General features: G+C 40.5%; 1 protein-coding gene across 1 annotated transcript in view; it reads right to left on the reverse strand.

Annotated features, from left to right (window-relative positions):
- Positions 1 to 10,650: 10,650 nt before the first annotated feature.
- LOC142200740 (collagen alpha-4(VI) chain-like) overlaps positions 10,651 to 18,108 on the reverse strand; it is a 149,722-nt gene continuing 142,264 nt past the window's right edge. Inside the window, exons 40-42 of the mRNA XM_075271308.1 lie at positions 17,889 to 18,065; positions 14,841 to 14,879; positions 10,651 to 10,956 (exon numbers count right to left, since the gene is read on the reverse strand). Of these exons, the coding sequence (XP_075127409.1) occupies positions 10,790 to 10,956; positions 14,841 to 14,879; positions 17,889 to 18,065 (383 nt within the window). The 3' untranslated portion in view covers positions 10,651 to 10,789. The remainder of the gene's footprint in view (positions 10,957 to 14,840; positions 14,880 to 17,888; positions 18,066 to 18,108) is intronic.

An 18,108-nucleotide genomic window follows, 5' to 3' on the forward strand; every position in this document is an offset into this window, starting at 1 on the left:
GACTGTTTCATTTTCTCGATCCATTAGCCCCTTTTTCTTTTGTTTCTTCCAGACCCATTTGCACCCATCTGAGCCCAGTCTATTGACTTTTGTCTTATTGCTCCAAATCATCCGTTTCTAATCTCGTACTGTCCACTATATGTAGTTTTTTTTTTCAAACTCAAGCCAACGCTTCTTATGAAGCTTCACCTATTTTCAGACAACCCTTCCAGGCTTGTGTAATGTGAGTCTCACAGTGCTTGCATGGACGTCTGTGATCTCACTATTACGAAGTTTATGAGCCACCTCCACTGCTGTGTTTGTTGTGTCAGAACTGATAGACTTTATAAGTCGACTTGTTGATTCCACTATTTTGACTGGACAGCCACCTTTTGGCTTTTGAATGGATTGGTGGACTTTTTGCATTCTTCCCACTGTCATGGCACTCAATTGAGTTGGATAATGCTGTTTCTCTTTTCCTGAGAAATCTTCCTCATGGCTAATCCTCAATTTGAACCAGCGACCTTTCCTTTGGGAATCAACCTAATAACACTGAGCTATTAGGGAATGTGAGAACAGGTTGTAATTTCTAGTATACAAGAAGAAAAAGATTTTTCCACCACCAGGAGCAAAACAGTAACATTCTAGTTACATGACAAGAATCTGCATAACTAATCATAGGCTAAATAGTTGCAAGTCAAATATATGCATTAGTTAAGGTGATTTTCAATAAAATGATGGTAGTCTCACGTTCCAAGCTGTAGTCAATAGTGCACTTCCACTGGGCCCTATGGTAGCGGGGCCCCTTTTGGACAGTGGGACAGTCCTACATTTGCTGTCATGCTGTCTAGGGCAGTAGGTCTGAGCTACCCCAACTCATCAGCATCCTGAGAACGGGAAGGTATTACACTATGGGGCAACCTGGGGGGAGGGGGTACAAAGGAAACTGGGGGGGAAACCTGGGGTGAGGACATGATACGGTGACAGCAACCTGAGAGGGGCATGTCAGTGTGCAGGGACATGATACTGTGGGAGAAACCTTGGATGAAGACATGATACCAGGGGAAGTGAGAATGACACTATGGAAACAGCCTGGGGGTGTGTGAGGACTTGATATTGTGGGGGCAACCTAAGTGGGGCATGATACGTGTGGGAAACTTAGTGGGGGTGACACGGTGGGGGCAACCAGGGGAGTGCGGGGACATGAATTTGTGGGGACAACCTGAAGGGGGACAGTAATCTGTGGGGTCAACCTGAAGGGGGACATTATAAGGATCATATTGTATGGGGCCATTAGGGACTCTTTATACTGTGTGAGAGCCACTAAGTGGCGTTATACTATGTGGGGGCCATCTAGAGAGCATTATAATTTGTGCAGGTCAGGTTTTTCTACGTGATGATAATGGGGGGGAGGCCCACTTATGAAATATTTGCACAGAGCTCACCAATGTGTTAAAACGGCCCTGGCTGTAGTGGATGGTGAGAGATGGAGCCATAAGTTCAAAAGTCCAAAACATTTTTACCCTTTTGCTTGTCAGTGTTGCTCAGACATTTACAAGAACATTTTTTGCAATAGCATTATACTACAGTGCACATAAATCTCCTCAATAACATCCATCAATAGGGTTAGAGGAATACACAGAGGAGCAGAAGTTACAAAGAATAGAATCCCAGAAATTCTTTTGTATTACTTCTCAGAATGAGAAAATCTGAAAAATAGATCTATTGTGCCATTAGATCAAAACTGCTCTTTTACAAACCTCATGTGAATGATTTTATGCCTGTAATAATTCCATCAGGATTTTTTTCATAAACTCATCTTGGCTTTAGGTGATGGATGACTTTGTCAGTACGATGCTTTCCAAAGTGAAATTGCAGCTTTCCTAACTTACTGTGGAAATATGCATTTCTATAGAAAGTTCATAGTGGAGACTATCATGCTACTGTAACATAAGCACGATTGTATTGAGGGAGCTTACCATAAAGTATCTCTATGTGCCTTGTGTTTTATAAGAATGGTTGCATGCTCTATCGCATGGTGTATTACAGTATTTTCCCTATATGTATTGAGTGTAGGATTCTTCATGGCTACACAACACAGTGGTAAATACACAGTCAGCAGTTCTTTTATACAGACCCAAAGGAACTATTATGTGGCTATATACAGTCCACGTGTACAGCAATGCTATGAGCCATCTAATCAGTAGTGATAAGTTTTAAGGCAAAATCTCTCTTTATGATTTGTATTCAGTTGTATAAATAGTATAGAATATGGCCTTCGTGAAAACGGGCTATAGATAACAATGTGTTCAAGTAAATCTCTCTTATAAATCCCAGATGCTCACTATTGATTCCAGTTAATGTCTTATAAACTGATCTGCAGACTGCAAACGTGCTTAGTGATGCTTGCGTCATATAACAAAACTTGATTACAGAACAAAAAGGTCAAAAGGATGGGATCAGAATTACTGAGTGATAAAGTGTTATCATGTCAACGTCTTACTCATGACCATTGAGGAGGAATCACAGACCTCAAGGGTTACCTGGGGCCGATGATGTCAGGGAGAGGGCTGAAACACACCAAGGATGCCGAAGGAAGAAGACTGGACCCAGTGAACAGAGTGAGGCTTATTCAATGTAGTTTGATCTATACCTGATGTCAACCATGCATTATTACAGTGAATACAGTTTGTAAGATCCAAACATACATTTGGAAACAATAAATTATATCAACAGTTAGAACTAGTAAAAGAAGGGAGGGAGAGAAGGAGGGGCAGTGATCTGAGTTAGTTGGAAATATTTTTTGAACGTATTTTGCAAAGATTGACATTTAAAATGGACGGCAGAAGCGTATCTGGAATTTTTCCAACAATGCCTTTACTCTAAGCATCTATGGTGTTTATTTTGGCTGTGTGCTGGCGTGTACTCGTAGTGGAAATTTCTGTTAATTTTCTCTGTGACGGTTGAGAGAGTAGGAATTAGAGTCTAGCACATGCTAGAGTTGATCCAGTAGATCGTATTACATGGATAATTACAGTTTTCTAAGTATAGTGAGTGCCATCTATTCCTAGGCCTAATAGACCTAACTCGGGGTTAATGGAATCCAGTGGAATATGTAAAGAAGATATTAGAGCACATATTGAGGTCCATAATGGTTTTATTAATGAACAATCTCAATAGATGTGTAAGATGGTGCCAGCATGACCACAGTTTCTCCAGCAGTAGGGTGAAAAAGTCAGGAATAGGTGCAACACGGTAGCTCAGTGGTTAGCACTGCAGCCTTGCATCACTAGATCCTGGTGTTCAAATCCTGCCAAGGGCAAAAAAAAAACAAAAAAAAAACTTGCAAGGCGTTTGTATGTTCTATGTCACAATGATTCACGGCTCGATGCTCCGGTAAAAATGTATATAAGTGAAACTGGTTATGCACGGATATAGCCTACTGGGTTTAGGCAAAAGACATAATGCATGAGAAAAAAGATATATCCAGCACAATGATAGATCCAGATAAAACTTAGCTTTTAATGAATAGGAACATTTGGTCCCATAAAAAACCCAACACAGACATCGAACAGAAAAACAAATTCAGCGTTATTCAAAAAAATTCATGTAGACATACCGGACTAACAATGACGATGCGACATACTGAACCGCTTACGCGTTTCAGAGCCTGAGCTCCTTACTCATAGCGATATGATAGGTTTGTATGTTCTCCCCATGCTTGCATGGATTTCCATCCCATGTTCCTAGAAGACATACTGATGGGGGGGGGGGGGGGAGTACATTCTGAGCTCTATGTGGGGCTCACAATCTACATTAAAAAAGTCAGGAATATTTTTTTACAAAACATACATAAGGAGTATAATATCATCTGTATAGGATTTTATAATATAATTTGTGATGGTTTGAACGGAAGTTTTTTGCTCCACATAGATTGTAGTCTATGGGGTCCATGTGGTTTCCTTAGGTAACTGCTTTTTAATGCATATAGGTTTGCATTCAGGGGTCTGCAAGCGGACCCCCTGAACGGAAACCCGAATGCACATGTGAATGGGGCCTCAGATGGTCATTTAAGAGACACTTTCTATGACTTATATGTGAGGCAGGAAGGGATTGAAAGTTTCAGGGTTAACAAACTGTTAAAATGTATCTTTAATGTGTCATATTTAGGGGGCGTTCACACTACCGTCGGTGTCCGACATGTAGTGTCCGCTCCTAGTGTCCGCTCAAAATCTGTCACGGACACTAGGAGCGGACAATAGATGTGTCCGTGACAACCGGTCATTCACTTGAATGGGCATCAGGTGCGTTCTTTTGCATTCCGTGCCCGTCCTTTCCTGTCCGCAAGAGAAGATGTCCGACTTCTCAAGCGGACAGAAAAACCCTGCTATCAGCTTCCTTTCCGTAAAATTTAAGATGGTAAAAAATATTGTGCTGAAAACTGTGACTCATGTTCAGCTAACACAATATTACTACTGATTTACAGCTACAATAATATGTTGTATCTAGTCGATTTCCGGAGAAACGTTACTACTTCACTAAAGCAACACTTTCTCAAGGTTTATCAAAATGTAGATGGTTTTATAGGGTAAATCTGGAAATCTGAAATAAATCTGAAAATAGAGACAGCACTTTTATTTACAGTGAGCTTCTGGCAAAAACATGGAAATGCCACTTTGCATGAAAGGTGCTCATCCCATACTCATAGTAATGCAGTCTAAATAGAGGAGGGCCACAACCATAGATATAGAAACAAAAGAGTAAATGTTTTTTTGTTTTTTTTTAAGATATTATCTATGTTACATAGTTCCAAACCCTGAACAGAGCCAACATCAAGTTGAACAACAGTAAGAAAGAGACTGTAAATGAAAGAAATGAAGGAGGAATCTAAGAACTAAGAACTTTATTACCCCCCAAATAAGCCAGTCTGTATTCATTATATTAAATTCAGCCAAACCCAATGATTATGGCAGGACAAGCCAACCATGTAATGTACATGGGGGCCTCTGGTTTTCACTGAATGGTAAATATTGGGGAGGATAAAGATTGGACTGTGTGATTTCAATATAGCCGATACTTTACACTGCAGAAGAAATTGTCACGACCTGAATACTTGTGTAGAATTTGGGTGTGTTTCTGGTGGGGATTTGATCCGGTGTTCTGTGGTCTTCTTGCCGTTGAGCCGTTAGCTTGTGCATTTAGTTTCGGCCTTCAGAATATAATTGAGGTTCTTTGGATTGAACTTCAGGTGTTGGTCATTACCATCATCCTATCGGACAGTTCTGGGTCCTGTATAAGGAGGAGGGCTGGTTCCACTAGTTGCCGGTTTTTGTTGTAACCAACTGGAATTCGTGGCTCTGGGAGGAGGATTGTTTGTGGAATTACAAATTTTGTGGTGTGAGTGTTGCCTTGTGTGAGTCTGGTTTGTCCCTCCACACTTCTACGCTATCCTGTCCTTCAGTTCTGGTTGCCTGGCAATATCTGGTTATTTGTGAGGTTTGGGTTCCAGTTTGTTTTGCCCCAGTCCAGTGTTAACCCTTTCCTCACCTCTCCACTGTCCCTGTCCTTATTCTCTTGTTGCGTATTGTGTTGTGCTGCGAGTCTGTTGTCCAGCACATCCCATCCTGTTTGTTTTGTCTGCAGCTGCACCTTGGTTTCTGTAGGGGTGACTACCTTAGTATCCCCAGTCCCTAGCTCTCGGGTAGCTTTTGCCCTATCTGTCAGCTAGGCCTTCGTGTTAGAGAGCCAGGAGTTGTCAGGGACAAGGCTAGCTTGGGGACAGCTGATCACCACCCGCAGGCAGGGCCTAGCTAGCCACCGTAGCGTCAAGGAAAGTCTCCTTCCCCTGTTTCCTTAGCAGTGCAGTCTGCAGTCCGGATTCTGGGTCTGGGCATTGACACGAACGTAACAGAAATAAGTGACCATCAGGATTGCCTAGCCGCGGCTTTCTCCTCTAATTCCGTGCAGAATACTGTACATGTACAACTGGCCAAGCCAAACAAAATGGCGTATAGGAGTGTCTAAGTCTCAGCTAGCTGATCTATCCTTGGCATAACATGCCAATGACATATTCCATTATTTACAGGATATAATTCTACTTTATTATTACACACCTTGTTAGTAAATGAGCCTCAATGTACTTTACTAGTGCCTAATACACCTATTACTATATCATTAAAACCAGAGAATACCTTTTGTCTATAATTTAAACTTCCATTTTCCTTATATTTGCTACTTTTTTGGCACTGAACAAGCAGCAAGTCTGTTATTGATGTGTGTTTAGCTGTGGGTGTCAGCCTGTACAATGCAAAGGTTACAACCTCCACGATCAAACCAGTGGACTTCAGCTGTTTGTCACAGCGGGTTCGCTGCGGGATGTTCACAGCAGACATCCTGCTACAGACTCGTCGTGTGTGGCCTTAGCCTAAAAAAAAAGCAGGGCAGCTAGTATTATATCAGACTTTTATTCCATTTTTTTTTTTTTTTTGTTATAATAAACATATATTTTAAATGATTACCTTTTTTTTTCTTAAATGTAGATTGTGAGCCCCTTTAAAGGATCACAATGTATGTTTTTTTTTTCTTTCCTAGCAGTATGTTTTTTATAGAATGGGAGGAGATCCATGCAAACACAGGGAGAACATACAAACTCCTTGCAGATGTTGGTTCTGGCAAGAATCGAACCCAGGACTCCAGCATGGCAAGGCTGCAGTGCTAACCACTGGGCCACCGTGTTGCCCCTAAATGATTACCTTTTCAGCTTTTTATTTTACTATCTGCATATAGTGAACTTCCTGAACTGAAATGAATGGGTTATCCTAACAATATCAAAATATGAGGACACGTTTGCCCCACATGTGCTGAACCTCTAGCTACGCTTCTGCATGCTACATCCCCTCAAACTCCTGAATGACAAATATTTTGTCTCCAATATCCATTCTATTTCTTCAACCAAAAGGCCCCGAGGCCATACTGATATACACTCACCGGCCACTTTATTAGGTACACCATGCTAGTAACGGGTTGGACCCCCTTTTGCCTTCAGAACTGCCTCAATTCTTCGTGGCATAGATTCAACAAGGTGCTGGAAGCATTCCTCAGAGATTTTGGTCCATATTGACATGATGGCATCACACAGTTGCCGCAGATTTGTCGGCTGCACATCCATGATGCGAATCTCCCATTCCACCACATCCCAAAGATGCTCTATTGGATTGAGATCTGGTGACTGTGGAGGCCATTGGAGTACAGTGAACTCATTATCATGTTCAAGAAACCAGTCTGAGATGATTCCAGCTTTATGACATGGCGCATTATCCTGCTGAAAGTAGCCATCAGATGTTGAGTACATTGTGGTCATAAAGGGATGGACATGGTCAGCAACAATACTCAGGTAGGCTTTGGCGTTGCAACGATGCTCAATTGGTACCAAGGGGCCCAAAGAGTGCCAAGAAAATATTCCCCACACCATGACACCACCACCACCAGCCTGAACCGTTGATACAAGGCAGGATGGATCCATGCTTTCATGTTGTTGACGCCAAATTCTGACCCTACCATCCGAATGTCGCAGCAGAAATCGAGACTCATCAGACCAGGCAACGTTTTTCCAATCTTCAATTGTCCAATTTCGATGAGCTTGTGCAAATTGTAGCCTCAGTTTCCTGTTCTTAGCTGAAAGGAGTGGCACCCGGTGTGGTCTTCTGCTGCTGTAGCCCATCTGCCTCAAAGTTCGACGTACTGTGCGTTCAGAGATGCTCTTCTGGCTACCTTGGTTGTAACGGGTGGCTATTTGAGTCACTGTTGCCTTTCTATCAGCTCGAACCAGTCTGGCCATTCTCCTCTGACCTCTGGCATCAACAACGCATTTCCGCCCACAGAACTGCCGCTCACTGGATGTTTTTTCTTTTTCGGACCATTCTCTGTACACCCTAGAGATGGTTGTGCATGAAAATCCCAGTAGATCAGCAGTTTCTGAAATACTCAGACCAGCCCTTCTGGCACCAACAACCATGCCACGTTCAAAGGCACTCAAATCACCTTTCTTCCCCATACTGATGCTCGGTTTGAACTGCAGGAGATTGTCTTGACCATGTCTACATGCCTAAATGCACTGAGTTGCCGCCATGTGATTGGCTGATTAGAAATTAAGTGTTAACGAGCAGTTGGACAGGTGTACCTAATAAAGTGGCCGGTGAGTGTATAAGTTGATGAAATAATTTTTATCAAGGAATCGTATAGTACCATGCAAAGTTTTAGGCAGGTGTGTAAAAAATGCTGCAAAGTAAGGATGCTATCACAAATAAAGTCATAGTTATTTTTGTCAATTACCAAAAATAAGTGAATGAAGAAAAGTTAAAGAGGACCTTTCACCATATCTGGGCACAGGCAGTGTTATATACTGCCAGAAAGCTGACAGTGCGCTGAATTCAGCGCACTGTTGGCTTTCCCGATCCGTGCCCGGTGTAAAGCGCTATCGGTCCCGGTACCGTAGCGCTTTACAGTCAGAAGGGTGTTTCTGACCATTAGCCAGAGACGTCCTTCTGCCTTGCGGCGCCAATCGCGCTGTGCTGTGGAGCCGGGAGGAACGCCCCCTCCCTCTCCTGATAATGCTCGTCTACGGACAAGCTGTGTGAGCAGAGGGAGGGGGCGTTCCTCCCGGCTCCACAGCACAGCGCGATTGGCGCCGCGAGGCAGAAGGACGTCTCTGGCTAATGGTCAGAAACGCCCTTCTGACCATAGAAGAGCTACGGTACCGGGCCGTAAGCTCTTCACACCGGGCACAGATCGGGAAAGCCGACAGTGCGCTGAATTCAGCGCACTGTCAGCTTTCTGGCAGTATATAGAACTGCCTGTGCCCGGATATGGTGAAAGGTCCTTTTTAAATTAAATTAATATTTGGTGTGACCACTCTTTACCTTTGCCATAACAGCATCAATTCTTCCAGATATAATTGCACACAGTTAACAAAGAAACTTGGCAGGAAGGTTGTTCTTGGAGGACTAACTTCAGATCTTCTCTGGATGTAGATTTTTTTTCTTTTTATGTAATCCTAGAAAGACTGGATGATATTGATATCGGGGTTCTTAGAGGGCCATATTATCACTTAAGTATGTGCCCTGGGTGCTGGTTGTCAGAGAAGGGGAGGGGGCACCAATAAGCCACTTCTATGAATTTAAATACAGAGCTATGGTAGTGAACTGAAACTTTACCCCGGATGATGGAAATCTTAGACACAGCTCTGCCAACAGTGATCAGACCTTTATCCTATGGATAGGAGATAAGTTGGGATTGTAGCAAACATAACTTATGTCCATATTACCTCATAACAGTTCATAAAAGATGTATAACCTGAGATTCTGCTTAATATATTGCTGGGGTATTGTTGATACTTTAATTCTATATCCAAACAATAATCTTGGATATAGTAATATGAATGATATGTAATAACACAGAAGAAACAGCGCTGCTTAATAAAGGAAACACAACGGCTAAAGAAAAACATAAAATACTTTATTCAGATCAAAAAGATGCAAAACTACAATTGTACATGTTATTTGCACTCTTTTTATGGGATTTATAAGCACCGTTCCTGCATCATCAGTAACAAGTAAGTAGAATTCTTTATGTTTATTTGGTCATTTTGGAAATTGAGTATTTTTGGAGAAAAGAAGGAAAAGGGTCAGAAGAGAGGAAATGTTTGATCTCTTCACAGATTAAAAAGACCATGAAACTAAGGATCTGTTCACACTTTTACTAGTTCTATTCCTACTACTTTATGGCAGTCAGATTTGCTTCTCCTAACAGATAACAGTCAAGATGGCTGTACTTGGATATTTGTTTGTAATAAAGTTTAGGGTAACTCACTAATATTGATTTAGAATTGAGGTAAAGTTGAGCTGTATAAATCCCTAAGCAGTGAGCTCCCCCTAATGGCAAGAACAGGCATCCAGAATCTTACTATTTAGCTCAATGGCTGTGTCAGGTGTATTTGGAGCTCTATATCATTATGTAAATGTTCGGACACCTGGAAAGAATTTTGGATCTATAAACATTCAATAAAATTAGATTATAGACACGTTTCCCTGCCCTACCTCCCTCTCCATATCAATTTGCTAGTATTATTTATTATTAATTCACAGGATATGTCATAAATGTCTGATAGATGCAGGTCCCACTCTGAGATCCATGCCTATCACTAAAATGTGACCCCCAGCCTTTGTGTCTAACTACTTACCCAACATCACTGCGAAGAATCAGCTAGGGTCAGATTTTACTGAGCTATGCTGTATCTGTAACTTTCATAGATGTCAATGGGAATTGCAGAAACAGTTTAAGACAATGAGCTTCATTTTTCTGAGACCTGCTTTTGCTATTGTAAAGGATGTGTTAATAGGATTATGACGGACTATGTAACTAGTGTGAGCAGAGTTTCGGATTATTTGCAAACCAATTTATACATTACACATCTCCACAGTTCAATTTCCTTCAAGTATCACATTGTCCTACTATAAAATGCCTGGTCTATAATAAATGATCCTTCTGTAGACACCAAATGGGTGAGTATAGGTTTTGAGGTATAACAACAGAAAGTGCAGTTTAAAGTCACAAAACATTTTCACTTTTCCAACTTTTTATCTTTAAATTAAAAGGAAAAATCTACACGCACGTGATAAACTATAAATTTTACAACTGTATTGTATTGTAATTGTAGCACGAAATTTACCATAACGCTAGTTTATAGCTGTCATACATCCACTCTCTGGACACGAGTGACTATTGTGAGGCAACACCAATGTGCACAGTGGTTTTAGGTGGAACAAGTGACCTCGCACTGCTCTTGAGTTTCGAATCGATTTTTATTTCCTCCGCAGCCTCCATACCAGAACTGGACACACTCATTGAGGTCGGAGTTGTACCACCATTTCAGTGTATAATCTCGACAGTCTCCTTCTTCTTGTTTTGATGTGCAGATATCTGAGAATATAAAAAAAAATCTAATTTTACATCAACATTTAATAGAAATTATAGTGAAATTGTAGAACTGGTTTAACAATTATGGACTTATTATGATGAAGTATTAGTTCAAAGGCATGGGATGATAAAACACATGCAGAAACAGATGTGAACATTGGCAAACAAATCAGGTTTACAGGTTAACTTTACAGCACAATCCAGATTGTCCAGATTATCCAGTGAAGCTCATTTTACAATCACATCTTTTATGTGGGCCTAAATATAATTATTGTTGGCTTTACATTTCTCTAGAAAGTTTAAAGAGAGGTCCACATCATGCCATATCTTCTTAAAAATATATTCTTAAATTCATCTTCATTAAAATATAGACTTCAGACGTACAAAACGTGATAAGTAGTAAAATCAAACAGAAACAGTGACAATAAAAAGACCCGCTGGCACATTTCGGGGTGCTTTACTCCTTAGTCATAGCGCACGCTATGACTATCTCTTGGACATACCTGTTATGACCCAGTCTTTGTGATCTCAGCCTGTTAGGTGCAGGTGCAGAGTGTCTGAATGACATTCGGCACAAGAATCATCTGATGCGCTGCAGGGGAATGTTCACACTGGGCATGCTGTTTCTGCAGTAGTTTGCTTAGATCATGTGGTGAGTTGCTTTGTGGGTCAGTGCCTTAGTGTGTCTTTGCCTCTGAAGGGGTTAAGTCCTCTGCAGTGCTGAGAGCTAATTACAGGCTGTTGGCGGTTCTTGTGCTGCTTCCAATCCCTTCTCTGGCTGCTCCCGCTCTTTACTATTTAAATCCGCTGTGCATGTTGTCAGATGCCGGTCCTAAACTTCAATGTCCTGTGTTCCAGAAATGGTCTGTCTGCCTGAAACTGCTTATTCATCTGTGTCTGAATCCTGGCCCATTCAGCCTTCCTTGCTGCCTTTTCATACTATCTGGATATTAGCTAAGTATTGAGCTTATTCATCCAAGCATAGTTGTTCCGGGTGCAGTGAACCCTAGCCTTTTACTGCTTGGATGTTTGGATCTTCTGTAGGGTTTTTTGGTGTGTGATACTAAGTTCTGTTTTTCCTATCCTTTTGCATAGTGTCAGTTTTCTGTGTTTCACATTTATTTTCTCCTCCGTACTTTGTGTTCCCTCACATTCACCATTAGTCCAGTTGGACATCTGTGGGGGGCTTTTTCGGTATCTTGCCTCTTCTTAATAAATGTGAAACTAGTCAGATTTTCTGTTTCACTTGTAGGTGAGTTATTTCTCTGGCTGTGTTCGCGCCCACTCAGGTTAGTTAGTTGGGCCCACGGCTACTTCTAGTGTGCAAGGCAAGGATTAGGAGTATCACACACTAGGTATTCCAAACTGCTCATACTCTTGTTTTTGTTTTTCTTTTGTGTTTTTCCTTAAACTTGACTGAGAGGTTATCACTGGGGGCCAGTCCGTAGTCAGAGATCTCCAGATCATAACAATACCCTTCCTGAGATATAGCATCCCCAAAACAATGACCTGCATTAACCAATACAAACCTGCAAGTCTTTCACTCATATTCACACTGTCAATCCACATGCACACAGCATTACTCCAGTTGTATCCAACACTGATATCCAAACTGAGATACACACATCAGAGGATTAAATACACAGCTCAGCATTAGGTACACAGCTCATATCACACATCAGAGGATTAGATAAACAGCTCAGCACTCACCAACACAGATCAGAGAATTAAATACACAGCTCAGCACAGTATCACACAACATAGCATTAGATACACAGCATAACACATCAGGTGATTAGATACAAAGGTCAGGAAACAGAGAATTAGATACACAATTCAGCACACACTATCACATATCAGAGGACTAGATATACAGCTAAGGACACCGTATCACACATCAGATGATTAGATGCATAGCTCAGCACATAGTACAGCACATCAGAGGAGTAGATACACGGGTCAGCAAACACCATCACACATCAGGGAATTCGCTCCACGGCTCAGCACACACCATCACACATCAGAGCTTTACTCCAGGTTTCCATAGCAACCCAGCCATTTTTCTTCATTGCTGTAGGTCAACTTCAAGGGGGGAGGGTGCTGTTGATGACGCTGTTACACAAGCTCACATTCACACAGCTTTACTCCAGGTCTCCATAACAATTGATGTCAGGTTTTTCACTGATATCCAAACTGAGATACAAATGGTCACAACACGCTTATGGACACACACACAAATGGCATACAAAATACACCAGTGCAAAACTGGGCAATTCTTATGGGGCCCATTACACAAACAAAAAATTAAATATACCCGTGCGAAGCCGGGTCCTCCTGCTAAAATATATATATAGTGACTTTGTATAGATCTTGTAGAATAATACACATTTAATTTAGGTTATATTGCTTTTTTTTCTAGATTAATGTCATTAAATGTTTTAATAAGATTGTGGTTTCTCAACTGGAAGGGCCTTTCAAAATATACCCCATTGGTTTTGCCAAGGGAAAAGTACAGCCATCTAGACATTTTGCCTCCACTGGATATCGCATAGTGGTCATTTGGATAAAGTCCATGTAATGCAATGACTGCTCAACTCACAATCAAATTTGATGACAAGGCACAAATACCCTACACAATGCAAAGCTGTGCAGAGCCAGTACATGCGACACGTTTTCCATGCAGAGCACTCACAATATAACAACAAAGGCCAATAACACAGCCAACAACAACCAATAAAAATAGACTTATAGTTGTTATAGTAGGTGTATGCGGCAAAATCACACACTCTGCAAAATATTTTTTAGAAATTGTCTTGAAAGTTTTTTTTATATGAATTGTTCAATGAGTTCTATAACATTAAAAATAGATCCTCATTGTTTTTCGAAACAGCCCCACTCCATGGGCTCCACATCCAATGTTGCAACCCATTATATTTCACTTTACTAGGACTGAGCTGCAACAGAACAGTGAAACTGGTTTTGAAAAACTAGTCCCTTTTTTAGACATCTTATACATACTTGGGTTTCACGTACATGTGTGCCTTGTCATTGACTAGCCGTGTTTTTCAGAGGCCTGTATATAGGGTTGTGAACGGTGGCAAAACTCAGGACAGGTCTTATACCTTACTCACTGGACTGGGCTCACTAAAGCAGATCAACGGGTCCATGGAGGCATGTGTGGCACACTGACATCATTCATGTGTGCAGGGAGCCTTACTTCAAGAAGTGAGTTCAGGATGTATTAAAGGGATTTAAAACGTGTTAAAGGGACTTTACACATGCAAACTTTTATGTGCTTGCCACAAAAAAAAACAAAAAAACAAGGAGATTTTCAGTTTAAATTATATGTATTACATTTAACAGAAATAAAATATTTAGTGTTTATTGGAGATGACCTAGCACCATCTTCATCAGATCCAGCTCCAGCTTGTTTCACTGATTCTAGCACAGATGAAATTTTTCTTTAGCCCTTACAGTTCCTATTTATCATATCAGGCACCAGAACTAACAGAATTGATTGCTCAGGAACGGTGGGGGCTATAGAAAAAATTCCAACTGTGCCGGAATCAGTGGAGCGACGCCTATTAGAGGATTTACCAATTAGAGTTGGTGGACGTGATAATAAGTCATCTTTAAAAGTGAAAAACAGAAACTTTCCCATAATCTACCAAATTTATCACACTAAGAATGCTGAATATTTCTTACATGATCTATTCAGGTAATTATTCACCAATGTATAATTCCTTAGCTGGAATACCAAGAGCTATACATGAAATTTATTCCGTATCAGAAGGATTAGCCGATAAATAGAAAAGGATCAGAACTTGGAAATAGACTAGCAAATAAAATGTATTTAATTATTTATTTTTGCATTTATATGAACATACCTTTATTTCGGATTTGTAATCCCTCATTTGATCTCTGATCTGTTTGTGAAGAAAACTATAGATCAGTAATGAGCATCATATAATGTTATAATACCATTAGTGAGGTGCACACATAAGTAAAACTATATACAGAATATTGTATTAAAAAATAACAAATATACAATGTATAGAGAGTTGAGACCATTGAGAAGGAGATGGGATAAATGTCAGATTGCATTTGGTCCGAACACTGGGACCCCCAGTGATCAGGAGAATGGAGACCTGAAAGTCTCTCTGTGTCCTCACTGTGAACGCAGTGCTAGTGTGCGGGAACAGATGGTTCTCCATTCACATCTATGGGATGGGATTTTCTTTTTTATATGTATGAAGCTTTTTCACCTTATTCTTGACTAATTATTGGTTTAAAATCAGGTGCAGATTCTGCTGTGTGAACGGGGCCTTTTGGACTTAATGTAGTACCAAAGCAACAAACATCATACAACATATGAAAAAACAATGTCATAAAGACAGGATCACTCAAGAAGTAAAGTACAAATATTTATTCAAATAAATAAAAACAATAATACATAATATTAAGTAAAATATTAAATATGAGGAAGACCAATATAATAAATGTGCCATAGCATGGGAGGCAAATATAATACAGTCTAAGAGTGGTGATAAAACTCAGCTGGGTTATCTATTTAAACCATTGTGTGAACAACATATAAAAGACTGCCAAGATACAATAGAAATACTTGGTGATAACATGAAAACACATAGTGTGCAAAGCACGACGAAGCCAGGAAGTGGCGAAACGCGCGTCGGGCGTTCCATAGCTTGGGTAGGTTCATCATATCAGTGGATTATACTCTCTGTTGGGTGTCTTAAAAACCTCTTTTTCACTATTGGATTTATATTGTTTACTGCTTTGCATATTTAATATTTTACTGAATATTATGTATTATTGTTCTTATTTATTTGAATAAATATTTGTACTTTACTTCTTGAGTGATCCTGTCTTTATGACATTGTTTTTTCATATTATCAGAGTGGATTTACTTTTTGGTGCCTTTGTTGCATTTGTGTTTGAGATCATACAACATATGATAAGTTTGATAAATTTGGTGATGCATACTCCAGAGGAACTGACTTAAAAAAAAAAAACATTTTTGCCACTGAGAGCTAAAGTTCTGACTGCCTGCAGTAGCCACTTGGTAGAACTTAGGAGACTATTGAATACTCTTCAACCATTAAATGGTATGTATCACTGCCCCCAGCTACTTTAAGCTGTTCCCATAGTGCTGTAGATGCTGTTAGCAGAATTAAAACTAGACCTTTATCAAGTTTCAGAGCCCCAGGGATGAGGAGAAAAAGCAGTTTTATTCTTTATTCAAATGAGGATCTTGGAGCACAGGGGAGATTTCTTGTATTACAGAGCACTGCTGCATCATCACTAAACGCACCCATCCTGCATTCAGCTCCTCCCCTTGGACAGTGTGATTTGATCCTTCCAGGGTCAGTTAATACTCCCACTGCACAGGGGAGGAGCTAAATGCAGGATGGGCATGTTCAGTGATGAGCAGCAGGGCTCAGTAATAGAAGAAAACTCCACCTGTACTCCAAGATCCTCATTTCAATAAAGAATAAAAAGAGCTTTTTCTCCACATCCCTGTAGCTCTGGAACATAAGAAAGGTATGTTTTTTTTTTTTATTCTGCTAACAAAATCTACAGCACTGTTGGAGCGGCTTAAAGTAGCTGGGGGCAGTGATAGACTCCCTTTAAACTCAATAATGAAACACTATGTGCTTTAGGGCGGGTTCACATTAGTGCCCGATCTCCGTTTTGCAGGTTTCCATTTTCTGTCAACAGAAGACAAAAACCCAGCATTCAGTGTCCGCCGGTGAACACCCATGAGCGTCTTCTGCTCTCCGCGGCAATACCAGATTTTTTTTTTTTTTTTAACTGGACACAAAATCCTGCATGTCCGACTTTATGTCTGGTTAAAAAAAAAAAAAAAAAAGACTGTTTCGCCATGGAGAGCAGAAGACGCTCACGGGCGGACACTTTGCAAACCCATTCAAATGCATGGGTTTGAAAACTGCCTGCCGGTTTCCGTCTCCTGTCCAGTTTCTCGGGCAGGTAACGGAATTCTGCAAAACGGAGATCAGACACTGGTGTGAACCCGCCCTTACAATTTACATGGAGTTAAAGTGAACATTAAATGTCCTTTACCTGGTTGCAGCAAGGTTTTTTCAGCTCACAATAAATGCTTACATGGTATAAATGCAAAGACCCTAACCTTGTAAAAAGCCCACCAAATCTTTCATTGAATAATCTGGAAAGTTCACTATTGGCTATAAGTTATGAATAGATGGCTAGTTACCCAGTCTATAGAAATGTACTGAAATAAATGACTCCCTGTTCGACTCCTAAGATTTATACTGAAGCCCCATTTTCCATATATGTATGTCTGCCTAGAAAGGCTGTTTTTCTATTACAGAATGGCCAGAACAATTATTAGCTACATACATTGTAGCACCTCCAAAAATTATTAGGAAGTGACTGCAAGACATAGATTACTAAGACATAGACTGAAGATCCAATTACCAAGAAAAAGAACTCTTGGCATACAATATGTAACCAAACACAACCATCATAGAACAGACAAGAGACAGCCAGACCCTTAGTGAGATCATACCACCAAAACATGGACAACTGATAAGACCAAACCACATGAAAACTCACAAAAAAGCACACAGACACGAATACAAATTCTCTAAAACTGATCTAATCTAAGGGAAACGGGTGAGTGCTTTTTAACAGCATCCAGATATCCAGCTGGAAAGGAAACGTCCTGAATATATACTTTCCACTGAACGGCTTAGCTCTACACTGGCTTATATTGTTTTCCATGTTTGGATTTCAATGAGGAGTTAATTCAATGTCTTTCCATTCCAAGTTCTAACAGTTCTCATTTAACCGTTTATGTCCATTTTCCAATCAAACGAATGGTAAAATTTCCTATGAAATATACATCTCCAGGCATATGTCTAAATATAACTTACGTTTGGAAGAGCATTCTTGTAGACATTCATCCTCTGTGCTAAATCTGTTCCCATTGCCATCACAACCTCCATACCAGAACTGGGAACATGCATCAATATCTTTTATATAGTACCACATGCGCTGGACATCCCCGCACGTTGTGCCATGATTAACCTCCAGCAAACAGTTTTCTGGAACTAAAACAGACAGGATAAGCATAATTCATTGTGTTCTTGTATG

Source organism: Leptodactylus fuscus, chromosome 4 (genome assembly GCF_031893055.1).
Source record: "Leptodactylus fuscus isolate aLepFus1 chromosome 4, aLepFus1.hap2, whole genome shotgun sequence".
Taxonomy (NCBI): Eukaryota; Metazoa; Chordata; class Amphibia; order Anura; family Leptodactylidae; genus Leptodactylus; species Leptodactylus fuscus.